The sequence below is a fragment of the Bos grunniens genome, chromosome 7 (assembly GCF_055505025.1).
Source record: "Bos grunniens cultivar Pamir isolate PY7600 chromosome 7, Bosgru_T2T1.0, whole genome shotgun sequence".
In the NCBI taxonomy this organism is placed as follows: Eukaryota; Metazoa; Chordata; class Mammalia; order Artiodactyla; family Bovidae; genus Bos; species Bos grunniens.
The window spans coordinates 16,926,736-16,954,674 of record NC_141171.1 but is presented as its reverse complement, the minus strand read 5'-3'; the positions used below and the strand labels follow the sequence as shown (position 1 = coordinate 16,954,674).

Sequence of the window (27,939 nt, the reverse complement as noted above, 5' to 3'; positions counted from 1 at the left end):
TGGCTGGGGGTGCCTCCCACCTTCCTCTACCCCAGAGCTCAGCCTGCAGGGTGGGGACCCAGGGGTACAACCGAGGCTTAACTTCCAACCCCACTCCCTTGCAGATGAGTTCCAGCGACTGTGTGCCCTGGGGCTCCCGCTCCTGCCTTCCTATCCAGGCCCCTTCCCCAGCCTCCCTGGCTTCGGATCCAGTGGTGGTGTGGGTCCTGGCCCAGGGCTGGCACGGCACAGCCCCCACGGCTCCAGTGGTCGTCAGGTTCCCAGCCTGGGCCTTGGAGATGGCAGCATTGGTGAGGACTTGGGAGGAGGGGTCCAAGACCCCTCCAGTGGAAAAGGGGATCCAGGCCTCAGGGTCTGGACTGGGCTTTGGAGTGGGGGTCGTGGCCTGGGCAGTGGGGATGGGAGTACTGACAGTGGTCTGGGGGTGGGGGCAGATTGGAGATCCCAGCCTTCAAGGCCAAGTTTGAGCTTTGGGTGAGGGTCTAGGGCTGGAACTGGAGAAGGAAATGACAACCCACTCCAGTATTCTCGTCTGGAGAATCCCTTGGACAGAGGAACTTGGCGGGCTACGGTCCAGGGAGCCGCACAGAGTCAGAGACGATTGAAATGACTTGGCATGCACACTAGGGCTGGAATGGGGGTCCGGGGTCTCAGGCAAGTGGAGCGTCTGAATTTAGGGCAGGACGCTGGGCTATAATGGGAGAGCCTGGCCATAAGGGCTCTGAGTATGTGTCTGAACCCAGAGGTGAGGCCCACACCCAGGGGCCCAGCCCTCAGTCAGGCACCCGCCCCCCTCCGTCGGCTCCACCCGCAGGCACAGCCACACTGAACCAGACCATCGACATCTGCCGGCACTTCACCAACCTGTGTCTCAACGGCCGCTGCCTGCCCACCCCTTCCAGCTACCGCTGCGAGTGTAACGTGGGCTACACGCAGGACGTCCGGGGGGAGTGCATTGGTGAGCGGTGGCTGGGCGGGGGTGGGGGCGCGCCCTGCCAGACTCGGGCTCAGAGTCCTCTGCCCGCAGATGTGGATGAATGTGCCAGCAGCCCCTGCCACCACGGAGACTGCATCAACACCCCCGGCTCCTACCGCTGTCGGTGTCACGAGGGTTTTCAGGCGATGCTCACCAAGCAGGCGTGCCTGGGTATGGCCGTCCCTTGGAAGTGGGGGTGCCAGGGGGCCTGGCTGGTGGAGCCTGCATCTCTGGCCCGAACTGGAGTCTTGGGGGTGCTGGGAGGACGCCTGCTGACCACCCGCCTGCCTTACCCCCCACCCCCCAGACATAGATGAATGCATCGCCAGCAGTGGCCTCTGCCATCACGGCCGCTGTGTCAACACGGAGGGCAGCTTCCAGTGTGTCTGCAATGCAGGCTTTGAGCTCAGCACTGACAGCAAGAACTGTGTGGGTGAGTTGAGGGTGGGCAGGTGGGGAGGGGGCTTCTGGGCCTCAGTAGCTGCCTTTTAGTGTCTCCTTACCTCTTTTTAAGAAAAAAAAATATTTATTAATTTATTTGGCTGCAGCAGGTCTTAGTTGTGACATGCAGGATCTTTGGCTGTGACATTCGAACTCTTAGTTGAGACGTGTGGGATCAGTTCTCTGACCAAGGATCGAACCCAGGACCCCTGCATTGGGAGGGAGCTTGGAGTCTTAGCCATGGGACCACCGAGGGAGTCCCTACCTTGCTTCTCGCATCTTGCCACTCCTGCTCCATTACTCCATCCTGTCTTTGGATGGAGCCTCTGCTTCCCTTCCTGAGCCCAGCCAGCCCATCTGAGAGCCTTCCTGTGGTCTGTCCACTCTCTACCCATGCCTTCATTCTCCCCTTCCTTGGAGTCAAGTGACTCCCAGGAAGAGGCCTCTGGGGTAAGACTGTGCTGTCTGCTTCTGCCCCTGACAAGCCCCTCATCTGCCTCCAAGAGAGGTGGGTCAGGACCATGGAGAGCTCCTTGGTCTCAGATTCCCTGTGGGGTATGGGGGGTGCCAACTAAACTCCCCATAGCTTGTGGGGGCCACTAGGGATCCCCTTTGTCCTCTTCTGTCACCCTGTCTGAGACCTGCCTTAATCTTCCCTCACTGGGAAGGATTTTTTTCCTTTCTGTATTCATTCTTTTTTTTTTTAATTTATTTTTTTATTGAAGGATAATTGCTTTACAGAATTGTGTTATTTTTTTGCAGAGTGTTTACTTTTTATTATTAGATAGATTTAGAAAGTTGATTATCAAATGAGCTGTTTTCTTAGCATTAATGTGAAGTACAGTAATTTATTTCCACGCATAAATCATTATTTTTATTTACATTGTTTTTTATTAGTTAGATATCACCTACTGAAATTAATTTTTATTTATTTTTGGCTGTGCTGAGTCTTCATCACTGGGCACAGGCTTTCTCTAGTTGCAATGAGCAGGGGCTGCTCTAGTTGCTCTGCATGCACTTCTCATTTCAGTGGCTTCTCCTGTGCTCTCTCTGTGGAGCACGCGCTCTAGGGTGCACAGCCTTCTGTAGTTGCAGCACATTGGCTCAGTGGTCGTGGCTCCCAGGCTCCAGAGCACAGGCTCAGTAGTTGGGGTGCATGGGCTTAGTTGCTCCACGGCATGTAGGATCTTCCTGGACCAGGAATTGAACCTGTGTCTCCTGCATTGGCAGGCAGATTCTTCACCACTGAGCCACCAGGGAAACCCTGTACTGAAATTAATTTTGATTAATTCTAATGATTAATTCATTGTTTCACATTTTACCATCAGATCTTTAATGTTGCCTTCAGATCTCTGCATAGTCTGTAACCAGTAAGAGTTGATGAAATCATTAGTTTGGTCTTTTTATTTTCTTTTGATACATATAAACTTTTTCATTAATTTTTTAAAGTATAGGTGATTTACAGTGTTGTGTTAGTTTCAGATGTATAGCAAAGTTTCAGATTCTTTTTCTTTATAGGTTATAAAATACTAAGCAAAGTTGCTTGTGCATTCATTCATTTTTAAAGACCCTTTTAGCTTCTGTATAGCTATGTAACTCTCATACCATAAAAGTAGCCTCTTAAAGTGTACATTTCAGTGGCTTTTAGTACAAGCATGACCACAGTCTAAGTTTAGAACCTCTTCATCACCTCCTCTGCATTGGCAGTCATTCCAGAATCATCTATCCTCCTTCCCTGCCCCCACCCCCACCCCTCAGCAGACTAGTCTACTTTGTGTCCCCATGGATTTGCCTGTTCTGGGCATTCTGTATAAATGGAATCGCACACTCTGTGGCCTTTTGTGACTGGCTTCTTTCACTGATGCATCACATTTTCAGGATCCGTCCATGTGGTAGCACGTGTCAGAATGCCATTCCTTTTTATTGTCAAATGCCATTCCATTATATGAGCAGACAACATCTTGTCTCTACCGGCTTCAGCTGGTGGCTGTTCGGGTTGTTTCCGCTTTTGCTGTTATGGATAGTACCGCTGTGGAAGCTCACCTGCACAGTTAGGTGTGGACCTTTTATGTATTCATTATGTTTTTTCCCTCCCTATCTCCATTTCTCCCTCCCTCCCTTTCTTCCTTCTTCCTGCTTCAATCCTTTTTTATTTAACACTGTACTTTGGTAAACAAATCATTTCTGCACTGCACCGACTGCCGCCTTTTAAATTAAACTATTTTTCAAGAGGGGGTTTTTGGAAAAAAATGTTTATTTATTTGGCTGCATCAGGTCTAAGTTGTGTCATGCAGGATCTTTCGATGCCGCAGACAGCCTCTTGGCTCTGGTGCATGGGCTTCTCTCTAGTTGTGGGATGTGGGCTCCAGAGCACGCAGGCTCCGTAGCTGTGGCACTCCAGCTTGGCTGCCCCACCACAAGTGGGATCCAAGTTCCCTGATCGGGGTCTAACCAGAGTCCCTGGCATTGGAAGGTGGATTCTTAACCACTGGACCACCAGGGAAGTCCCTAGACTATTTTCTTGTTAGCTGATGGGTTTTGCCCTTTCCTTTTTAAATGCAGGTACGATTCACACAAGATAAATTTAATCATTTAAAAGTGAAAATCTCAATAATTCCCAATGTTGTGCAACCACCTTTCTTTGTTTTTTAAATAGCATTTTTAAAGGTTTTTAAAAATAACATGTATTTCTTAAAAGTTAACACTTGCACAATAGGAAACCAAAAAACACAAGCAAAAAGCTAAAGTCATCCATCAGTACAAGCAGTTTACTGTTTGCTGTGTCCTTCCAGGTCTCATTTGTGTATTTACACAACTAAGCATCCATGTTTATGTATTAAAGATCATACAGTTATATATTAATAATGAATATCATGATGTGTGAAACAGCATTTTTAAGTGAACAATTTGGTGGCATTTAGGATATTTCCAATGTCACGCAACCACCATCTCATTTATGCAATTCTTTTTTTCATTTTTAAGAATTATGGGACAATTACACAGTGTAAAATTGACCATTTTAACTCTTTTTTTCCATTACAGTTTATTGTAAAATATTGAATATGTTCCCCGTGCTATAGCGTAGGACCTTGTGTATCTATTTCATATAGAGTAGTTTGTATCTTACCCTTTGTAAGGGAACAATTCGGTGGCATTTTTGTACATTTGTAATGTCATGCAACCACTACCTAATTTTTTCAATTTTTTTGCATTTTTTATCGTGGCGAAATATACACAACTTTTTAATTGTTTTGGATGCTCTAGCTTTTCATTGCTGCTCACAGGCTTTCTCTAGCTGTGGCGCATGAGCTTCTCATTGCAGAGTATAGGCTGTAGGCACTCGGGCTTCAGTAGTTATGGCACATGTGCTTGGTTGCCCCTTGGCACGTGGGATCTTCCTGGACCAGGGATAGAACCTGAGTTCCCTGCATCGGCAGGCGGGTTCTTTACCACTGAGCCACCAGGGAAGTCCCTACATAACATGTTTATCGTCTTAACCATTTTTAAATGAATAGTTTGGAGGCATTTAGTGAGATGTTGTGCAGCCACCACCTGACTTATTTAAAGGACTTTGAACACCTATTCATGGAGCACCTATGTGTGCCAGGAGGGAAGATGCAGATATGAGCTAGTGGTGCCAGTTGGCCCCAGGGGAGTTCACAGTCCTGCAACCTAATACCCATGCCAAACTAGTCTCTGACAGCCATGTCTCATCCTATCAGGCTCCCACAGCCCCGGGAGCAGTTCCTGGAAACATGAGGGCCGGGCTGGTCTACCTGGCAGGACTGGCCCAATGAAAGGGTGGGTGCCAGGACCCTGCAGGGACCCAGCCTCTCCTGGTATCCCCAGACCACAACGAGTGTGCAACCACCACCATGTGTGCCAATGGAGTGTGCCTGAACGAGGACGGCAGCTTCACGTGTCTCTGCAAACCCGGCTTCCTGCTGGCACCTGGTGGCCGCCACTGTGTGGGTGAGAAACTGCAGGCTGGACCATAGGGGAACCCATGGGGATGGGGAAGAAGAGGAGAGGGGAGGTAGCAAGGGCGGGTGGGGGGTGGGGATGCAGTGGCTGGGACCCATTGCAGTGCCCCCTGCACGACCCCTGCAGACATTGATGAGTGCCAGACGCCAGGCATCTGCATGAATGGTCACTGCACCAACACCGAAGGCTCCTTCCACTGCCGCTGCCTTGGGGGGCTCGCGGTGGCCGCCGATGGTCGAGTGTGCGTGGACACCCACGTGCGCAGCACATGCTATGGGACCCTTGACCAGGGCTCCTGCGCCCGCCCCTTCCCTGGTGCTGTCACCAAATCTGAGTGCTGCTGTGCAAGCCCGGCCCATGGGTTTGGGGAGCCCTGCCAGCTGTGTCCCCCCAAGGACTCTGGTGAGAGCCTCAGCTGCCCCACCCCCATGAACTTTCCACGGCCCCGCTTTCCTTTAGTCCTTGCTTGTGGTTTATAACTGCGGGGGGCAGGAGGGGACAGTGGTGGTGGGGGGCTTGGCTCCCATGGGGTGGGGTGGATGTCTCTCCCCCAAGAAGAGACAGAAGGAAAACTGTTCTTCCCACTGGAGCAGGCGTCTTAGTCCTAGACCCTTGCCCAGCCCCAAGGGGCCACGTCTTGGGCGTGGCTTGGCTTCAGCAATGGCCAATGACCGCCCCCCTCTCCCTGTTCCTGCCACCACAGCTGAGTTCCAGGCCCTATGCAGCAGCGGTCTTGGCATCACCACAGATGGCAGAGGTGAGCGGGTTGGGGCTGGGACTGAGGGCCAGGGACGTGGTTGGGAACCCGGTCAGGTCACCGGGTTTCACAAAGTATTACAGGCTGGGAGGGCATTCTCCCATAGCTGTGGAGGCTAAGTGTCCCAGATCAAGGTGTGAGCAGGGGTGGCCTCTTCAGAGGCTGTGAGGAAGAGTCTGTCTCACACCTCTCTCAGTGTCTGGCACTTAGCTGTTAATCCTTGCTTGGTCGAAGCATCTCCCTGATCTCTGCCTTCATCCTTTTTTTTTTTTTTTTTTAATTTACAATGTTTCTGGTGTACAGCAAAGTGATTCAGGCACTATATATACGTATGATATGTATAATTTTCAGTATATATATATATTTTAGTATATATATACATACATACAGTTTTTAGATTTTTGCCCTTATAGGTTATTATAAAATATTGAATTTAATTCTCATGCTATACAGTAGGCCCTTGTCTGTTTTCTGTTTTATATAGGGTAATGTATATATGTTAAGGACTTCTTCCCTGGTGGCTCAGTGGTAAGGAATCAGTGCAGGAGTCATAGGAAATGTGGGTTTGATCCCTGTGTTGGGAAGATCCCCTGGAGCAGGGCATGGCAACCCACTCCAGTATTCTTGCCTGGAGAATCTCATGGACAGAGGAGTCTGGAGGGCTATAGTCCGTGGGGTTGCAGAGTCAGACACTACTGAAGTGACTGAGCACACATGTAGGCACATATATATGTTAATCCCAAACTCCTCTGCTTTCCTCTCGACACAGGGTTCGCCCTGTGTGTCTGTGCCCAGACCTCCACTTTTATAAGGATACAATCATATTAGAATGCACTGTATGTCCATCTCCAAATAAAGTCACGTGCTGAGGTGATCCTGGGGATGAGGACTCCAACCTATGACACCATCCTTTCCTGTTACAGCCTTCCTGCCTGAGCAACAAATAAAAGGATTTAGGATACAGCCAGGTTTCCCATCCACCACTGGGTCATGGGGGCAGGGCAGATGTCCAGCGCCCCTCCCTCAGTTAAAGGGACAGATTCTGGATCCAAATGCCTGGGTTTAAATCCCAGCCAGCATTCTTTTTTTTTTTTTTTTTCATTTTTGATATATAGGGCTGCCTATTCCTCCCCCCTCTTTGGCTGTGCCATGAGGCTTAGGGGATCTCAGTTCCCTGACCAGGAATTGAACCCACGCCATGGCAGTGAAAGTACTGATTCCTAACCGCTAGACCACCAGGGAACTCTCCAGGCCCTACTGTTTACTGATTGAATACTGACCAAGTTACTCCCCATCTCTGCACCTCCTTTTCTGTAAAGTGGATATACTCGTAGGTCCCATTTCAGGGACGTTGTGAGGACCAAATAAGTTAATATACTCGGCACAAAACAGTAAGCATTTTATAACATTAGTGATTATGATTGTGCTTTAAAAGAAATTGTTGCTGATGTAATAACGTCTGTTCCATGAGTTCCACACTGGGGACAGTTTGCCACCTCCCAGGTGCCATTTGGCAATGTCTGGACAAATATTGGGGAGGGCGCTCTTGGCATTTCATGGGTAGACGCTGGAAATGTTGCTCAACATCTTACATTGCACAGGTTCCCCCTTCCCCCTGCACAAAGCAAAGAATGATCCGGCTCCAGTTATCCATGATGTTGAGAAACCCTGGTTTCCAGGGAAAGGAGGCAGGGTCTAGGTTGGAGCTCTGGCCCTGGAGGACCTGGCTTCTGGAGCCTCCAGGGAACCAGGGCAGCTGCTGATGCCATCTTCCTGCTGCAGACATCAACGAATGTGCCCTCGACCCCGACGTCTGTGCCAACGGCATGTGTGAGAACCTGCGGGGCAGCTACCGCTGCATCTGCAACCTGGGCTACGAGGCAGTCGCGGATGGCAGGGAGTGCACTGGTGAGCATGCCGGGCGAGTGGACGGGCGGAGGGGTGCCGCCCCCACTGCACACCCCTCACCCCACTCTCTGGCCCCATGCCCGCCTTGCAGATGTGGATGAGTGCGCCCTCAACAGCCTCCTGTGTGACAATGGGCGGTGCAGGAACAGCCCAGGCAGCTATAGCTGCTCCTGCCCTCAGGGCTTCAGCTTCCGGCCAGACACGGAGACCTGCGAAGGTACAGGGTCCTGGGGGGCACACAGACACGCACACACACACAAGTACTTATGCACACTGCATGCTCTGGGTACACACATGCTGCCAGATGCATGTATACCTGCATTTACCCACACAGACACGCTCAAAGCCATACATGTATTCATAGTCTCACAGTTACACTCTTCGGTACACACTCACACAGTACCCACATTCACACTTACTCTCACTGATGCGAAGAGCCAACTCATTGGAAAATACCCTAATGTTGGGAAAGATTGAGGGCCTGAAGAGGAGGGGGCAACACAAGATGAGACGATTGGATGGCATCACTGACTCAATGGACATAAATCTGAGCAAACTCCAGGAGATGGTGAAGGACAGGGAAGCCTGCGTGCTGCCGTCCATGGGCCACAAAGAGTCAGACATGACTAAGTGACTGAACAATTCTCACTCTTTACACATATACTCATAACCAGAGTTACACCCTCAAAGGCACACCCTTATACAGACACTCTGACATTCACACACTTGATGATCACTTGATTACACACACCAGTAGTCACACAAAACAGACTTACACACCCATATTCACACTCATAGTCACAGTCCCACACATCATACACTCTCATGTGCACACTCTCAAAGACACGTGTGTGTCCACATTTTTACCCTTTCGCACACTTAGGCTCACAGCCACACACACTAATATGTGCAGATACCACATACCCACACAGTTGTGCATTCACACACTTAAATATACTCACACACAGGAATATGTGCCCACCCGCCCTCACACACACTTTCTTGCAATGACCTTGTCCATTACAGACCCCTGGGCACTCACAGATACCTGCACGAGCAAGCGCGTGCACACACACACACACACACACACACACACACAGAGTTAAGCGCAAGCCTCCGGCAGACTGCCTCCTCTCCCACCACAACGAAGTCTCCCCGTCTGGGTTTTCCTCCTGCCTCTCACTCTCGGCCTCTCTTGTGCCATGAGTGACCCTTGCAGGGCCACCGTTCCCCACCGTGCCTGTCCCTGTACACTTTCACCCGTGCGGGCTCCCAGGATCCTGCGTGTCGGCGTGCACGCGCAGGTGCACTGCACAATTTAATGCAAACACGCGCCTCTGCGCCTGCCCAGTCCGTTCCCTCGCCTTCTGACCGCATGCGCCCCCTGCTGTTGGACTTTGGCAGCGGCGGAGGGGAGGGGCCTCAGGTCGCGTGAGGCTCCAGTTCCTGCAGCTCAGGGATCTGACGGGGGTCGGTGGCTGGTTGTCTTTGTAGACATCGACGAGTGCCTGTCCAACCCGTGTGTGAATGGCGTGTGCCGCAACCTGGCCGGCTCCTACGCCTGCGAGTGCGCCCCCGGCAGCCGCCTGGGACCTTCAGGCACCATGTGCCTAGGTGAGAGGCCCCACGGAGCAGCGGGGACCCCGACGCCCGCCCCGGGGAAGTCTGGGTCTCTGCGGGTTAGTGTGCAGGTGTGGGCCTGTCAAATGACACAGCCGGCCCCTTCCTGCAGACAGCACCAAAGGCACCTGCTGGCTGAAGATCCAGGATGGCCGCTGCGAGGCGAACCTGCACGGAGCCACCCTGCGCTCCGAGTGCTGCGCCACGCTCGGCACTGCCTGGGGGAGCCCCTGCGAACGCTGTGACATGGGTAATGCCCTAGGAGGGGCGGCTCTGGGGGCTCCCTGGCCATTGAGAACCATGCGGGGGAAAGGTCCCCTGGATCCGGGTGGAGAGAATGACTCCTCTCCCCAATCACAGACCGCGCCTGTGCCCGAGGCTTCGCCCCCGTGAAGGGGCTCAGCTGCGAAGGTAACTCCCCACCCTGTGCACTTCACCACCACTCCCCCACCACCACCACCAGGAGCAGGCAAGTGTCATGGTGGCTGCCTAAGGCCCTCTCTAAAGTCATTGGAGAGCTCCCTCCTTGGTATCCGGGTCTTCCCCACAATCCCCCAGCCCAGGAGGCTGGCACTGCCTCTTCCCACCTCCCCAAGAACCACGTGGTGTCCTGAGCCCATAGGGAGCCAGCTCCCTGGGAGCCTCCAGCTCTAGCTTCTCCTTGCTTGCTGCTGCCTAGATGTGAATGAGTGTGAGGTCTTCCCTGGAGTCTGTCCCAATGGGCGATGCATCAACACTGCAGGCTCCTTCCGCTGCGAGTGTCCAGAGGGCCTGATCCTGGACACCTCCGGCCGGCTGTGCATAGGTGAGTGTGGGCCTGCAGGGTCCGGTGCAGGGCCTCCAGCCCTTCCTTCACTGCCTCCACTCCCAGCAGCTGGAGGCCCTTCCTAGGGACAGGTGGAGTCTTGGGGGTCCTCTTGTACTCTGCCCACCCCCTTGCTAATGTGTCTCCAAAGACATTTGTTTTTTTGGAGGGGTTGGATCCCCTTAATCAACTGCCCTTCTAATGAAGCTCATTGCAAATGGTACGGTCTCTTGGAATGTTATCTGCCACCTTGGTATATTCTTTCTTGCTACCAAACAAGGTTTACAGGAGGTGGATTTGAGCACGAGGCACCTGCCTCTGTCATGAGTGGTAATTCATGCCTGCAGCCCTTCCTCAGCATCCAGGGCTCAAACCCTCACCCTGAATGGCTTGCTCTTAGGCTCAAAGGCTCTGAGATATTTTCCCCCTCAAGGAGGGCTTCTTGCTTTACACCATCAACATCTTGAACAGGACATTTCTTGGCCAAGAGCATCTGCCAGCCAGCAGGTAGGGCTCTGCATTCTATCAGTTTTTCCTCCCATAGTAACATTGACCCATTAGTGGCCTCCTCGGTGGCACCATGGAGCCTGGTCAACAGAAGGCAGATGGGCCCTGATGACTCTTTTCAGCTTTGATTTTCTTCTAAACTGAGCTTCAGGTGTGCATCAGGTTTTCTTGCTGATCCCAGAATGTGAGCAAGGAAAGAAAGTAGCCAAGTAAAGAAAAAATAAAAATATTACTGAATTCACAGCCAGGTGAAATGCTGTCTGAGCAGCCCTGGACCAAGGCATCGGGTACCCAAGAACTTAAGACGGAGCCCTGTGTGTCGTGGCACTTCTGTTTATCTTTATTTTTTTCTAAAGGTTCTGTAACAGGGTCTCATTTTCAAATGGATCCACTTAAACATATGTTCCTTTTGCAAGAGGTGAAAAATTGTCCTAGTCTAGGGATCAGCCAGTTGTTTCTGCAAAGGGCCAGAGAGTAAATATTTTCAGCTTTAGGAGCCTCAGAATCTGTTGCAGTTACTCAGCTCTACGTGTAGGACAGACATAAATGAATATGACTATGTCAATAAAACTTTATTTACAAAAACAGCAGGCAGTTGGCACCGTGGGCCATAGTTAACCAGCCCCAGTCTTAGACCATCATGTCTGGTATTGAAAGAAGCCTTATCCATTGCCAGATTATTCTGAGGAGATTTTAAAAATTAAACACACACACTCTGGAACCACGTGGCGTAGTTTGAATCTATCTCTACCTCTTACTGTGTGGCCTCAGGCCAGCTACCTAACCCGTCTCTGCCTCAGTTTTCTTGCATGTAAAATAAGCATGATGATAACCATTTTCCTCTTGGTGTTATTTTAAAGACTAAATGGGTTGATGAGCTTAGAACAGTGCCCAGCACAATGGCACCCCACTCCAGTACTCTTGCTTGGAAAATCCCTTGGATGGAGGAGCCTGGTAGGCTGCAGTCCACGGGGTCGCTAAGAGTCGGACACAACTGAATGACTTCACTTTCACCTTTCACTTTCATGCATTGGAGAAGGAAATGGCAACCCACTCCAGTGTTCTTGCCTGGAGAATCCCAGGGATGGCGGAGCCTGGTGGGCTGCCGTCTATGGGGTCGCACAGAGTCGGACACGACTGAAGCGACTTAGCAGCAGCAGCAGCTTAGCAGCAGCACATAGCAAACACCTAGCAGTGCAAGTTATTATTAAAATGTAACTTTGGGGGATTGCCCTGGTGGTCTAGTGGTTAAGACTTTGCCTTCCAATCCAGGGGGTACAGGTTCCTTTCCTGGTCCCGGAGTTAAGACCCCACATGCCTCTCGGCCAAAAAGCCAAAACATGGAATAGAAGCAATATTGTAACAAATTCAATAATGATCTTAAAAATGGCCCACATAAAAAAAAAATCTTTAAAAAATTTTTGTTTTAAAAAAATGTAACTGTTGGGTTATACCCTATTCCAGTTTAACTGTTGGGAATTCCTTGTGGTCCAGTGGTTAAGACTCAGCTGTTTTTATTGCCAATGCCCTGGGTTTGATCCCTGGTCAGGGAACTAAGATCCCACAAGCCCCACAGTGTGGCCAAAAAAAAAAAAGGTCACTTGGAGGACATGGAGTGTCAGCTGAGAAATTCAGTCTCCCCACTGGGGAGGACGTTTTGGACGACACTGCCTGTCCTGGCAGCCAGAGTGTGGCAGGGGTGGGACCGGTGACCACCCCTCCTTGCAGACACGCGCCTGGAGCTTTGTTTCCTGCGTTGGGAGGAGGACGAGTGTGGGGCTGCCCTGCTGGGCAAGTACCGGATGGATGTCTGCTGCTGTACTGTGGGGGCCGCATGGGGCACCGCATGCGAGGCGTGCCCTGAGCCCGAGTCCCCGGCTTTTACCAGCCTGTGTCCCCGGGGGCTGGGCTTTGCCAGCCGGGACTTCCTGTCAGGCCGTCCCTTCTATAAAGGTGCGTTTGGGCTTGGGGAGCCTGGATGGAGGATGGGAAGAGGGCAGAGCATGGGCAGAGGCCTGGAGTGGGAAGCAGGTTTGGGAGAGACCAAATATCTGTGATCAGAGGGGTGAACGCTCAGGAGGCAGGGGACTCAGGGACATGGAGTAGTGTGACGTTTTGTACTCCCGTGCTGCAGATGTGAATGAGTGCAAAGCCTTCCCTGGGCTGTGCGCCCATGGCACATGCCGCAACACTGTGGGCAGCTTCCGTTGCTCCTGTGCGGGGGGCTTCGCCCTGGATGCCCAGGAAAGGAACTGCACAGGTATGTACCTGCCTCTGCCTCCTTGGCAGGTGCCTGCAGGGATGGGGGACCACAAACTAGAGGCGCCTAAAAGGCAAGAACTGGCCTTGTTCCTCCTGCCTGTCTGCTGTGTGACCCAGGGCAGCTCAATACCCTTTCTGGGCCTCCAGGATCCCGGCTATAAAAGGAGGGGCTAGCAAAAGGTGGCATTAGTGGTAAAGAACTCTCCTGCTAATGCAGGAGACATAAGAGACACAGGTTTGATCCCTGAGTCAGGAAGATCCCCTGGAGAAGGGCATGGCTACCTACTCCATTATTCTCATCTGGAGAATCCCATGGACAGAGGAGTCTGGCGGGCTGCGGTCCATAGGATTGCAAAGAGTCAGGCATGAATGAAGCAACTTGGCATGGCAAAGTAACCTCCGGCAACTTCCCTGGTAATCCTTTGCTAAGACTCCGTGCTTCCAATGCAGGGGTCCTGGGTTCAATCCCTGGTCAGGGAACTAGATCCCACATACCTCAGCTGAAAACCCTGCATGCCTCAACTAAGACCCAATGCAGCAAGTAAATAAATTGATTAATTTAAAACTGATCTCTAGGGGCCTGCGGGCTGGAAAGAAATTCCCTCCTCTCATCTGGGGGTGCAGTCACAGCACCTCCATTTCCCTGGCTCTGTTCAATGCCTTGGGTCTCCCCTGTGGCCCTGGGTGTCTGCAGACATGGAGGCCTGGCCCATGCCCACTGTCTCCACAGACATCGACGAGTGCCGCATCTCCCCTGACCTCTGTGGCCAGGGCACCTGTGTCAACACCCCGGGCAGCTTTGAGTGCGAGTGTCTCCATGGCTATGAGAGTGGCTTCATGCTGATGAAGAACTGCATGGGTAGGCAGCCACCCCAGGGCAGGGTGGTGCCCGTGGGTCTTGGGGCCGAGCCGAGGAATGGGGTGGGAGGACATTGCTGTGCTGGATGTGGGTGGAGGGGGCAGAAGTAGAGAGAAGCCATGATCCAGCTGGGACAGCAGGTGTGAGTGTCGTCCCTGAAGACTGCCGGACACTGGGTCTGGCATTCGGAGGAGAAGCATGGGGACCAAGATTTGGGCAGGTTCTCCCAGGGTCGGGGTAGCATGAAAAGAGGAGAGGGCCCTGGAGAGAGGAGCCTCTTCCCTTTTCATTTTTCTCATTCATTCAGTGAACGTTTCACATGCATCTACTCGGGGGAACTATGGAGAGCTCGGATACAGGAGGCCATTTCCTTGGAGTTCAGGACCTAATAGGGAGGATAAAATAAATCCCTAGACAAACAGAAAATAAAGAGCCACTGTCAGAAGCACTTGAAAGGGCTGTGTGGTGCAGTGTGAGCTGAGAACCCCAGGGATGTATCCCATTCTGTGGGGCCAAGAGAGTGGGAGTAATTGTGGTGAAGAAGGGCTGAAGAGTTGTATGGAGAAAGAACAGTGTGTGCAAAGGCCCTGGGGTGGATGTGAGGGATGGAAGGAGCTGCTGTGGGGAGGAGGGAAGGTGGAAGGGGGGACCGTGTGTGCAAAGGCCCTGAGGTTGACATGAGAGATGGGAGGAAGCCCCTGAGGCTGGAGTGGGAGGAGAGTTGTGAGATGAGTGGTGAGGCCCCTGGTTCCATGTACTAATGCCCAGTGGGGCTGGTCCTTGCCTTCCCCCTGTCACTTCTGGGGTGGGGAAGGGGTTCGTCAGGGCCTCCTTTAGCTCCAGGAATGTCAGCCTGTGTCCCTGAAAACTCTGAGAATTCCAGCTTCCCTCCCATTCTGACTCCCCTGGGTCATCCACACCCCAGGGCTCCAGACTCTCTTGGCCTCAGCCAGGGCAACAGGGTTGGGGGATGGGGGCAACAGGGGGGAGCTTCCATGAGCCCCATCACACCAACCTGGATCAGCATCTCACACCTCTTCTCTCTCTCCACATGCCCAGATGTGGATGAGTGTGCCCGGGACCCGCTGCTGTGCCGGGGAGGCACCTGTACCAACACAGATGGGAGTTATGAGTGCCAGTGTCCCCCTGGACATGCGCTGGCAGCTGAGGGCACTGCCTGCGAAGGTGAGTGCAGCTTGCAAGAGGGAGAGGATACGAGTATGTGTGTTTGTGCATCTCCCTGAGTACATACTTGTGTATTTGTGTGCATGAGTGGTCACATGCATCAGGTATTGGGAGAGCACATTTGTGTGTGTTTCTGTGTGAAAACAGAAAATCGAGTGTGTGAGTGTGGGTCAGTGTGCACCCATGTGAAGTGTCACTTGTGTGGTTGTGAGATGGAAGGAGTGTGTATTTGTGTGTCTGAGCATGCAGGTGTCTTTCTGGGAATGCATCTGTCCAAGAGTAAGTGTGTATTGGTGTTTGTGTGAGTCTGTGAGTGTGTAAGTGTTTACACAAGAATGATTGTTCTTATGTAAGGCGATGGAAGTGGTTATTTGTGTGTCTACATAAGGTTGTGAGAGAGTGTGTGTCTAAGTGTGGGGATGTGTTTGCACACGGGTGTGTTTGTGGAGGGGGCTGTGTGCATGTAGGTGTGTCTGTTGAGCGTGTGTTTGTATGTGTGTACACAGGGGGTGGGGCTTCCCCGGTGGCTCAGCGATTAAGAATCTGCCTGCACTACGGGAGACATAGGAGATGCAGGTTTGATCCCTGGGTCGTGAAGATCCCCTGGAGGAGGGCATTGCAACCCACTCCAGTATTCTTGCCTGGAGAATCCCATGGACAGAGGAGCCTGGGGGGCTACAGTCCATGGGGTTTCAGAGTCGGACACAACTGAAGTGACTTAGCACACACGCACACAAGGGTTCTTTGTGAGTCTACCTGGGTGGATATGAAAATGTGACACAAGGGCAAATCCAATGCAATGCAAGGTGTGCAAATATGTTTATGAGTGGGCGTGAGGTGTGTTTGTGAGTCTGAGTGTGCATCTGGCTATGCAGATGTGTGTCTACTGAGGGTGATTGTGTTTGTTTGCGAATAAGTGTGAGGGTGTGCTGCTGTGTGAGCTGTGTGCATGTGGCTGTGTGGATCAGGTTGTGGGTCTGTCTGCTGAGGGTGAGAGTGTATCAAGGGTGGGTTTCGGGTGTCTTGTTAGTGTGCACCTGGGTGGATGTGTGAATCAGGGTGAGGTGCCCTTTTGTACTGGGCTTCCCCAGTGGCTCAGCGGTAGAATCCACCTGCAATGCAAGAGACAGAAGAGACACAGGTTCAATCTCTGGGTCAGGAAGACCCCCTGGAGGAGGGCATGGCAGCCCACTCCAGTATTTTTGCCTGGAGAATCCCATGGACAGAGGAGCCTGGAGGGCTGCAGTCCATGGGGTGGAAAAGAGTTGAATATGACTGAAACGACTTCACGCATGTGTTTGTACCAGGGTGAGATGTAGACTCACACCCATGGCGGGGGGGGGGGGGGGGTGGGGGGGGCGGGCATAGATGCAAGAGTGTGAGTGCATCATCGTGCATGCGTGTGTCCCTGTGCAGAAGGCGGCTGGGCACAGGCCCATCCTTTCCTGGGGCCCCTCCGCCACCTGCTGCCCTTACCAGCCATCCGATTCCCCCGTAGACGTGGACGAGTGTTCCCTGAGTGACGGCCTGTGTCCGCACGGCCAGTGTGTCAACGTCATCGGTGCCTTCCAGTGCTCCTGCTATGCCGGCTTCCAGAGCACACCTGACCGCCAAGGCTGCGTGGGTGAGACCGCGCCCGCCCCCAGCCCCAGCCGCGGCCCCCGCCGCCGCTTCAGTCTCTCCTGGCCTCAGTCCGAGCCCCTGCCTCTACCCTTGACCACCTCCGCCCCGACAGTCAGCCCCCTGCTTGATGTGCCTCCGCCAGGCCCTCACCTCGCCCAGCCTCCCACTTCCACCTTGCCCCGCCTCCCATCACGTCCTACCTCTTACCACACCCTCACTATGCCCCGCCTCCCGCCTTGCCACGCCCCTGCCACGCCCCCAGCTCGGCCTACCTCACCCGGCCTCCTGCCACGCCCTCGCCATGCCCCGCCTCCTGCCTTGTCACGCCTCCGTCACGCCCCCCACCTCGCCTTGCCCTACCTCCGGCGGTGCCCCCTACCTCTTCCTGCCTCCTGCAGATGTGGACGAATGCCGCACCAGGAACGGTGGTTGCCACGTCCACTGTGTTAACACTAAGGGCAGCTACCAGTGCGGATGCGGACCTGGCTACTCTCTGATGCCCGATGGGAGGGCGTGTGAAGGTGGGTGGGTGCGGCACCCTCCCTCCGGCCTGGGATGTGGGAACCCACCTGGCCCGGCCCAAATGAAGCCAGCCACACCCTAGCCAGGCCACTGACCCCGCAGAAGTGTCCCTGGGGTTCCCCCTCTGTCCCTTCCCACCTGCAACCCGACCCCTACCCTGGTCCCCCAGATGTGGACGAATGTGAGCAGAATCCGGACATCTGTGACGGGGGCCAGTGCACCAACATGCCAGGGGGTCACCGCTGCCTCTGCTATGACGGCTTTGTGGCCACGTTGGACATGAGGATGTGTGTAGGTGAGGAGTTGGGACTATATACAGGTGGAGGAGGCAGCTTCACTTCACTCACCAGGCCTTCCACAAGGAGACAGGTGGGCAACGCAGACGCCAGGCCCGTTCCCGGGACACGTGGGCAGGGGAGAGGCAGGTTTGTTCTTGGTGGTCTGCTCCTGGCCACCTGCACCCCGAGGCCCTGCACCGAGACCTGCGGGATCTTGTTCACAGCAGCAGAGACCCCCCCAAACCTTGTTCTTTTGAATACGCTTATTAAACACCCACTGTGTACCCAGCACATACAGCCAGGTGCGTGCCCGGCTTTGAGAGTCACCTTATAAGATCATCAGAGACCAAGGGGTTTATGCAGAGGAAGGTGTATGAGATAGAAGGACGCTGTGTTCTCTGAGCCCTGCTTTGGGACCTTGTCTCTGTCGTCTCTGCCAGGGTCACTGCCATCTTCTGGTGGGGGCTGGTTGGCACAGGCCCTGGGGAGCAGATGTGAACTGGTGACTCCATCAGGGCAGAGCTGGGGCCAGAGTACAAGGATATGAAAAAGGGAACCCTCCCAGGGAGAGGTGTCCAGCTCAGTGCAGCTTAAGCATTCCAGATCACAGCAATCTTAGGAAACACTGAACAAAAGGGGCTTGGGACCAAGTTAAGTAGGAAATGCTGCCTCCTCCATCCCTTCTTGCAGATCCACATCGGCAATAAAGGCTCTGAAAAGGCCTTCAGGCCTTAGCTTTAGCTTAGCATCTTCTTAATGTATTGGTGTAAAATCTTTTTGGAAATGTTTGTCCGATGTGTTCCATGGAATATGAACTATAGAATGTTGACTGAATTCTCGCAGCTGCCCAGGGGTGGAATGGGGGAGCTATAACCAGTAGTGGAATCAGGGGAGCTCCCTGCCCTTGAAGATGGGCAAAAAGAACCTGGACACGGGACCCACGTGGCAGGGCACGCAGCCATGCTGCTATACCCCACCCTCACCTGCTTCTTCTCCTGTCACCCCATAGACGTGGACGAGTGTGACCTGAACCCCCACATCTGCCTCCATGGGGTCTGCGAGAACACCAGGGGCTCCTTTGTCTGCCACTGCCAGCTGGGTTACATCGTCAGGAAGGGGGCCATGGGCTGCTCCGGTGAGCTGGTGGTCAGTGGAGCAGACGCAGAGGGGCGCCCCTGAGGGACCAGCTCAGGGTCTTTGGGGTCCACCCCATCCCTTGGGGCAGAGCAAGGCCAGACCTCATTCTTACACATTTCCACTGGTGGGCCCTCGTGCTGAAGCAAAAATAGGATCTGATCACATGCCCGTGGGGCTCCCTTGATGGCTCTGCAGGGGCAACTCTGGATCCCTTAGATCCACAGCAGTTCCTAAGGCGTGTAAGCCTGATGCTTTTAAGTGTCACAGCGATGAACATTCAAACATGTCAGTCGTTCATGACCACAGACCTGGTGCCTCAGAACCACAGATGTCTCCTCTCTATAGAATGGTTCTGGAGGGCAGAGTCTGAGATCAGGGTGTCAGAAGGGTTGGTTCCTTCTCAGGGGCCCAGAGGGAGAACTGGCCCATTCCTCTCTCCTCATCTCTGGTGGTAGCCACAGTGCTTGAACACATCACTCCAGTCTCCATGTCTGTCATCACGGGATGTTCTTCCCTCTGCGTCCAAATTTTCCTCTTCTTGTGAGATCACTGGTCATTGCATTTAGGACCCCCTGTAATCCAGGAGGACCTCATTTTAATTTGGTTACATTTACAAAGACTTGGTTTCCCAAAAAGGCCACGTTCAGAGGTTCTTAGAGTCAGGATTGAAACATGCTTTCTTGGCAGGGAGAACATAATTCTATTTGCCATCATTATGTAGTTATTTCAATGCATAGTAGAAGCAAACATTAGAAAACAGAGCATCCAAACCATGATTTCTTAGAGATCGTTGTTATACGTTTTTCTTCTAAAGTACATTCACGTAAGTAAAAATGGGAGACAGCGTAAAGAAACTTTTAGCGAGGACTTCCCTGGTGGTCTAGTGGCTAAGACCATGTCCTTGCTCCCAGTGCAGGGGACCCAGATTCGATCCCTGGTCAGGGCACTAGATCCCACGTGCTGCAACTAAGAGTTCGCATGCCACAGCTAAGACCTGGTGCAGCCAAATAAAATTCTCACAAAGGAAAAACTTTCAGGGAACGGTAGCTCACTTAGGTGGTTGATGAACATCGCAGAGATGATAAGGCTGATGCAAAACTGGCTGAGGGTTAGACACTGTGGTTTAGAAGGAAATCCTGCTTTAGAGGGAGAGTGTCTTCATTAAGACAGTGACTTTTTTTGGCTGTGCCATGTTAGTTCCCCAACCAGGGATTGAACCCAAGCCCTTTAGTGAAAGCCAGGAATCCTAACCAAGGACAGTTCCTCTTATTGTCTACCCTGAGTCTCTCATGCTGCCATTTCAGACCATTTCTGGGGCATGCTGGGAGTCATGCCCTGTTGAGTTTGGGGGTTTTCCTTTTGGGCTCTGGGTGAGGGTGGAAGCTCCTGCAGTGGTGAGGGGCATTTCTGGGCCCAGTCCTACCCTAGGGAAGGTCTTTTCTCCTGCTCCTGCCCTGAGTCTCCCCACTCTGTACCTGAAGCCCTGTTTCTACTAGGCCCAGGCCTCTTGGGGGGTCCTCTGTCCTCCACCCCATCTCCTGGTCCTGCCCTTCTATGCCTGGGTCCCTCTTCTCTCAGATGTAGATGAATGTCAGCTTGGGGGACACAGCTGTGACAGTCATGCCTCCTGCCTCAACACCCCTGGGAGTTTCAGCTGCAGTTGCCAGCCAGGCTGGGTTGGGGACGGCTTCAAATGCCGTGGTAAGTGTCTGGGGGCCAGAGGTCTGGACAGAGAAGCAGAGGTGGGTGGGGTGAGTGGGCAGGCTACAGCCGAGCAGAGGTGTCTGGGTTCAGGCATGTCCATGGGGGAGGGTCAGGGTTGGGATTTGGAGGGTCTGCCTCCCCACAGCCCCCCAGCGCACACACCTGGGGGACCCTGGGTTCCGTCTCCTGCAGACCTGGATGAATGCGCCTCCAAGGAGCATGGGTGCAGCCCGAGAGCTGACTGCCTCAACGCCCCCGGCTCCTACCGCTGTGCCTGTCGCCTGGGCTTCTCTGGGGATGGCTTCTCTTGTGAAGGTGAGGTCGGGGCGTGGGATGGGAGGGCTGGAGGGGTCCAGAAAGGATGGCCAAGGGGGCTGGATTCCGAGGTGCCCACGACTCACACTGATCCACTCACTGCTCTGTGGATGCCAGAAAGGATGTACCTTCAGCCCTTGGGGCCAGAGGCCAGGCCCTGAGTCCCTTGAAAGTGCAAGTGAAAGTGAAGTCTCTCAGTCATGCCCGACTCTGCGACCCCATGGACTGTAGTCTACCAGGCTCCTCTGTCCATGGGATTTTCCAGGCAAGAATACTGGAGTGGGTTGCCATTTCCTTCTCCAGGAGATCTTCCGAACCCAGGGATTAAACCTGGGTCTCCCACATTGTAGGCAGACACTTTACCATCTGAGCCACCAGGGAAGTCCCAGAGTCCCTTAGGGGCAGTCTTCTCCCCTGGACTCCAAATGTGTAGAGTTTTCTGGGTGTGGGGACAGGAATACTTGCTTTCTGTTGGCCCTCCACCCCAGATTGTGAGCGACCATGACCCCTGTCCTCTCCCTGGCTCTGACTCAATCACCTGCCCACTGAGTCGGGGTCTGAGTCCCCCCAGGCTACTTGCCAGCTCCCTAGAACTCCAGGTGACAGTGAAGGGTTCGAGTGATCAGGGCCGCCTGCCCCCACCATGTGGGTCCTCACCTGCTGACCACCAGCCCCCCTCCTTTGAGTCCCTTTAGACAGGGACGAGTGTGCAGAGAATGTGGCCCTTTGCGAGAATGGGCAGTGTCTCAATGTCCCCGGCGGGTACCGCTGCGAGTGCGAGATGGGCTTCAGCCCCACCAAGGACCAGCATGCCTGCCAGGGTGAGGTCTGGGGCGGCCGGGGTGCGGGCAGAGCAGGGGGTCCCTGGAGTCGCTGGCGCTGGGGGCAGCAGGAGCGGGATGCTGACCAGGCTGTGCTCACCTGGGCTCCACTCCTCCTCAGATGTGGATGAGTGTGTGCTCGGGAACATCTGTGTGTTCGGGAGCTGTGAGAACCTGCCGGGGATGTTCCGCTGTATCTGCGACGAGGGCTATGAGCTGGACCGCGGTGGTGGCAACTGCACAGGTGTGGGGTCCGCAGGGTTCAGGGTGGCAGGCTTGTTCCATCAATTCCCATAGATCTCTTCTCACATGTCCTCTACAGAGTGGGGGGAGTCCTTGTCTGACCCCACCTCCAATAGTGCCCCTCTCCATTAACCTTCATCATCATCATCATTTATCATCCCCCAAATAAATCCAGTGAATCAGGGAGACTTCTCTGGCAGTCCAGTGGTTAAGATTCCATGCTTCCACTGCAGGGGACACAAGTTCGATCCCTGGTTGGGGAACTAAGGTCTCGCATCCTGCATGCCATGCAGCCAAAAGAAAAAAAGGATGCTGTAAATCAATGAAGTCGAGCTCCCTCCACCGCAACCATCAAAATGGTCTCCCACCTGTCTATCCCAAATGGGAGTCAGCAGACTTTTTCAATGAAGGGCCAGCCAGTAAATATTTTCAGTTTTCAGCCATACAGTCTTTGCCCTGTAGCTTAGAAACAGACATAGGTGATAAGTGAATGAATGGTTGTGCTTGTGTACCAGTAAAATTTTATTTACACAAACAGATAGGGGGCCGGATTTGACCCACAAGTTGTAGTCTGCCAGCCCCTAGCTTGAAACATGTCCTCAATATTGGTTTTTGTATGTTAGCTCGTGGACTCTGCTGGCAAAGGCAAACCTCCAGGCCAAGCAGAAAAGAGCAGAGGAAAGCAGGGGGTTGCCTGGGACAGGCTACTGTCCCATCAGGCTTTCTTCCCAGGGGCCTTGTCCTTAAGACCAGCCCCCAGCAGCCAGGTATTCGACTCCCCAGGAAAAAGGCAGGAGGGAAGTGAGTTGAGAGGGGGAGGATCTCTGCTGATGCTGCCCCCACCCCACAGATGTGAATGAGTGTGCAGACCCTGTGAACTGCATCAACGGCCTGTGTGTCAACACCCCCGGCAGCTACCTCTGCAACTGCCCGCAGGATTTTGAGCTGAATCCCAGCGGCGTGGGCTGCGTGGGTAAGTATGCACTCTGCTGCAGGTGGGGTTCTGGGGTCCACGCGCTGGATGAGGCCACCTGCTCCCGATAGACAGGCCCTTGGCCAGAGCAATCATCCCTGTCTTTTGCGATACAGCCTTTGGGCTCTAGACTGACAGATGGTCAGAGTCACATATGCACACAGACACATGCACACACAGACATACATAGAGTAATACACAGTTACACATACAAGAGGTGCAAACACACACACAGACACACCCACCCTATTTCTCCCCCACCACTTGCTAACCACCCCTTTCTGCCTGTTTAGATACCCGGGTCGGGAACTGTTTCCTGGACACACAGGATCGAGGGGACGGTGGCATTTCCTGCAGTGCGGAGATCGGGGTTGGCGTCACCCGGGCGTCCTGCTGTTGCTCCCTGGGTCGGGCTTGGGGCAACCCTTGTGAGCTGTGCCCGCTGGCCAACACCAGTGAGTCCCTGAGTGGAGTGGGGGCTGGAGAAGACAGAGACCTAGCCCTGGTCCAGGCTCCCTTAGGGCTTAGGGGGTCATCTCTGCTAAGGGAGGGACACTGGGAACCAGAAAGGGAGAAGGACTCGGCCTGGGTCACACAGCATATTCTCAGCAGTTCATCATCTCGACCTCTCCCCAGAATCTCCTCTGTCATCTCTTCCTGCAAATTCTTTGTATGTGTACATTTACTTGCCCACTCAGTCAGTCAACAAACACTGAGAAGTCCTAGGGCAAGGAACCCAGAGAAGGATGAAATACAGCCGCTGCACCCTGCCCCCACCCATAAACCAACAGTCCCTGGACTGTTGAGAGTAGAACTATTCTAAGGGTCTGTTTGAGACATAGTGATGGCCAAAGAGGAAGCCATGGAGAGGAAGTGGGTAAGGGAAGTCTTCCCAGGAGAGGACTTGAATGAGGTTTTGAAGAGTGAGTAGGAGTTTTCTAGGCAGTGTAGGGGGAAGGATGTGTGGTGCAATGGGAACAGCATGTGCAAAGTCCTCAGGTGTGGAGCAGGGAGGCATGTGTATACCTATTCCGGGGCATATGTGTGTGTGAATGTACATGCAAGATCTTCCTTTCATGGGGTAAACTTGTGGTCACATTAGAGTCTGGTTTTGGATCACAAGAATCCTTCCTCCCTACCCCCAACTACCACCACAAAATCCATCTGCTTACATGTTGAAGGTGAGCAAGTGTTTATACACACACACACAGACACCAGATCCTCCATGATTGTACCAGTTTCTAGGCTCCAGAGGCTGAGGAGGTAAAGGGATGTAGTTTCTATGGTAACAGGATGCCAGGCCCATTCTTGAGGCCTTTTTAGGGGACCTCCCCTCCTGTGCTTCCCCTAAGCTTTGCCCAAATGCCTCACCCCACAGCCCCTCACAAGAGCTTCTTTGCCTTGCAGCTGAGTACAGAACCCTGTGCCCAGGGGGTGAGGGCTTCCGGCCTAATTCCATCACTGTCATCCTGGAAGGTGAGTTCCTGGTAGACTATCCATCCGTGTACCCACTGATTGACCTTCCTTTCATGTCCCATCACCAAGGAGCAGAGTTGGGCAACTTTGGGGTGGGGGGCAGGTCCTCTCAGCTTTTCCACCTATTGGTTTGTTGATTCATCCTTCTATCCAGTCCCCATCTACCCATCCATATATCCATTCCCCATCCATCCTTCCACCCTTTCTTCTTTCCTTCCTTCCATCCATTCATCCATATATACATGCATATAAGTACGTTTATCCATCCACTTACCTACAATCCATTCATCTACTCACCTACCCGCCCACCCATCCATCCAGTCATTCTTTTCATCCATTGACCCGTTTGCTTATTTGACCCGTTCTCTGCTTTTCATATCCACCTATCTGCCCATTGATACATCTATCCTCCCATATCCATCCATCCACACATCCATCCATCCACCTACTCATTCCTCCTTTCATTTATTCATCCGCCTACTCACCCACCTATTTATTCACACTCATGTTCTTGTCCATTCACACTGTTGTTTATTCCCTCATCCACTACTTTTCATCTCTGTCCATCTGCTTACCCACCCACCCATCCATCTATTCTTCTATCCAAAGTGGATAATGAGATTGGGAATTCCATCAAGAGGGAGCTTTGTGAAGGATAGTTGGATGGATGAGAGGATGGATGATCCAATGAAGGGAAAGAGGATGAATTCACAGTGACATTGACCCAGGAGAGTCTGGGTACAGCCTCTAAATATCCAACAGCTCTTGGGTGTCCTTAAAGAAGCAGGAGGTCCCAGGGGAAAGCATGGGTGTCCCCCAAGTACTCTGCTTGGGTATAGCTTCCAAGCACAGCTTCCTCACTTCCTGACAGACATTGACGAATGCCAGGAGCTGCCAGGGCTGTGCCAGGGGGGCAACTGTGTCAACACCTTTGGCAGCTTCCAGTGCGAGTGCCCACCTGGCTACCACCTCAATGAGGATACCCGCATCTGTGAGGGTGAGCTTGAGCCCTCTCCTCCCTGCCTGCATTTCTGCCCAGCCTCACCTCTTCTTCAGGGCCTGGGGGCTCACATGCCCCACTCCAGAGTCTGCTCCCTTGCCTTGCTGCCCAGGGCCCACTGGAAGGGCTGCGAAGGCTTCCTTGGAATGCCCCGATCTACCCTCTGCTCCATTGCTTCTTCCCCATCTCCCCATTGCCTGACCTCCAGCCTCCTTCCCACTCAGAATTGATCTGGGTTTATCTCAGCAGCCATGCCCTTCCTCAGGGCAAAAGCTGACCAAGGCCCAGAGCTAAGAGAGGAAGGAAACAGACACCTAAAGAGCAGTCACACCTTTCCTTTAAGCATCCGCTTCATTTGTCTTACGGTCCTCTCTTGCATCTTAGTAACAACCAACAGTTAATTGGTGTCTGTAATTGAGTATCACCACGGAGCTGAGCACTTGCCATTCATTCATTTACCAAAACAGCCTCATGGGGGAGATGTTCCTACTATGACCCCATTTTTCGGATTCAGAAACTAAGGGAGTTAAGTCACTTGAGTGGTGAAAGTGAAAGTGTTAGTCATTCAGTCATGTCTGACTCAGCAACTATAGCCCATTAGGCTCCTCTCTGTTCATGGGATTCTCCAGCCAATAATACTTGGAATGGGTTACTATTCCCTTCTCCAGGGGATCTTCCTGACCCAGGGATCAAACCCAGTCTCCTGTATTGTAGGTGGGTTCTTTACTGTCTGAGCCACAAAACCAGCCAGTAAGTGATAGAAACTGGGTCCCGGCCCAGCCATCCTGATCCTTGAGCCTGAGCTGTTTTCATACAATGTATCAAATTCCTTCCTTCATCCATCCATCTGTCCACCAACCCATTCCTTTTTTTCTTTTCAGCAATATTAACTGAGCACCTGCATGCAACCAGACACCAGCATCAGCACACTAGGACAGCAGACTGTCCACTCTGAGCAGCACGCTTTAGTTGTTCAGTCACTCAGTCATGTCCTACTCTTTGCAACCCCATGGACTGCAGCACGCCAGGCTTCTCCTCTCCTTCTCTATCTCCCAGAGTTTGCTCAAACTCATGTCCGTTGAGTCAATGATGCCATCCAACCATCTCATCCTCTGTTGCCCCCTTGTCTTCCTGCCCTCAGTCTTTTCCAGCATTAGGGTCTTTTCCAATGAGCCAGCTCTTTGCATCATGTGGCCAAAGTATTGGAGCTTCAGCTTCAGCATCAGTCCTTCTAATGAATATTCAGGGTTGATTTCCTTTAGGATTGATTGGTTTGGTCTCCTTGCTATCCAAGGGACACTTAAGAGTTTTCTCATGCTTTAGAGACTCAAGGAAATGGTGAAGGCTGGGAGAGATCTAAGCTCGAAAGCTCCTTTGTATGTGTAGGTGGGAGCTGGCAAACCAGAATCAGAACCCAAAATGCTTGAAAATTATTTTATCCTTCCCTGCTTCTCCTATCCCATAGACTATCAAAAGAAAAGGGGAAAACTTCTGTCATCAAATATGGCAGTGTGCTGCATTTTTTGACTATCACAGGGCAGAAAGATTTCAACCTGAATGTTGGCCTTGGCTGTGGAGCCTTGCAGGGTCAGTTCGTGCCCTTGAGGGCTGCAGTCTTGCAGTACTTTCCAGCTTTCGGGCTCAAGGGCCCTCTACTCCGAAGCCCCCACTCCCCAGCCCTGTCCACTTAGTTTAATGCTCTGCTCTTGCCATCTTGAAATTCTTCATATACTTTAAACAAGGGTTTTCATTTGCGCTGGGCAAATTCTATAACCAGTCCTTGTTGAAAATTTTATCTGACTCCTAGAATCACTAAGTCACATGGTGATTCTGTGTTTGACTTTTCTGAGGAACTGCCAAACCGTTTTCCACAGCAGCTGCACCGTTTTGCATTTTCACCAGCAACATACGAGGGTTCCAATTTCTCCATGTTTGTTATCAACACTTGCTATTTTCCATCATTTAAAGTAATATTATCCTAGTGCGTGTGAGGTGGTATCTCATGGTTTTGATTTGTGTTCCCCTAATGACTAATGAGGTTGAGTACCTTTTCATGTGCTTATTGGCCATTTGTGTATCTTCTTTGGAAAAAATGTCCTTTCAGGCCTTTTGCCCATTTAGAAATTGGGTTGTTTGTCTTTTTGTTGTTGAGTTGTAAGAGTTCTTTATATATGCTGGACAAGACTCCCATCACCTATGTGATTTGCAAAGAGTTTCTCCCATTCTGTGGGTTGTGTTTTACTTTCTTGATAGTGTCACTGATGCACGATAGGTTTAAATTTTTATGAAATCCAGCTTATCTGGGTTTTTTTGTTTGCTTTTTGGTTTGTGCTTTTGGTGTCGTATCTAAGAATCTATTGCTAAATACAAGGTCTTTAAGATTTACCTCTGTGTTTTCTTCCAAGGGTTTTATGTGTTACCTCCCCTGTTTAGGTCTTTGTATTTTGAGTTAATTTTTTGTATTTTGAGTTAATTTGAGTTTTGTATTAATTTTTTTGTATTTTGAGTTAATTTGAGTTTTGTATTTTGAGTTAATTTTTGTG

The 27,939-nt window shown here is 52.2% G+C and overlaps 1 protein-coding gene across 1 annotated transcript in view; it reads left to right on the top strand.

The window, feature by feature from the left end:
• Positions 1–27,939, top strand: part of FBN3 (fibrillin 3) — a 71,066-nt gene that overhangs the window by 10,856 nt on the left and 32,271 nt on the right. Inside the window, 29 exon segments of the mRNA XM_086409659.1 lie at positions 105–290; positions 815–958; positions 1,028–1,147; positions 1,284–1,409; positions 5,267–5,389; positions 5,528–5,803; positions 6,105–6,158; positions 7,941–8,066; positions 8,158–8,283; positions 9,561–9,680; positions 9,799–9,936; positions 10,047–10,097; positions 10,366–10,491; positions 12,727–12,951; positions 13,133–13,258; positions 13,991–14,119; positions 15,179–15,304; positions 16,803–16,928; positions 17,326–17,448; positions 17,619–17,744; positions 18,737–18,862; positions 20,443–20,565; positions 20,761–20,883; positions 21,579–21,704; positions 21,826–21,948; positions 22,798–22,920; positions 23,214–23,375; positions 24,328–24,396; positions 25,268–25,393. Coding sequence (XP_086265785.1) covers positions 105–290; positions 815–958; positions 1,028–1,147; positions 1,284–1,409; positions 5,267–5,389; positions 5,528–5,803; positions 6,105–6,158; positions 7,941–8,066; positions 8,158–8,283; positions 9,561–9,680; positions 9,799–9,936; positions 10,047–10,097; positions 10,366–10,491; positions 12,727–12,951; positions 13,133–13,258; positions 13,991–14,119; positions 15,179–15,304; positions 16,803–16,928; positions 17,326–17,448; positions 17,619–17,744; positions 18,737–18,862; positions 20,443–20,565; positions 20,761–20,883; positions 21,579–21,704; positions 21,826–21,948; positions 22,798–22,920; positions 23,214–23,375; positions 24,328–24,396; positions 25,268–25,393 — 3,798 coding nt within the window.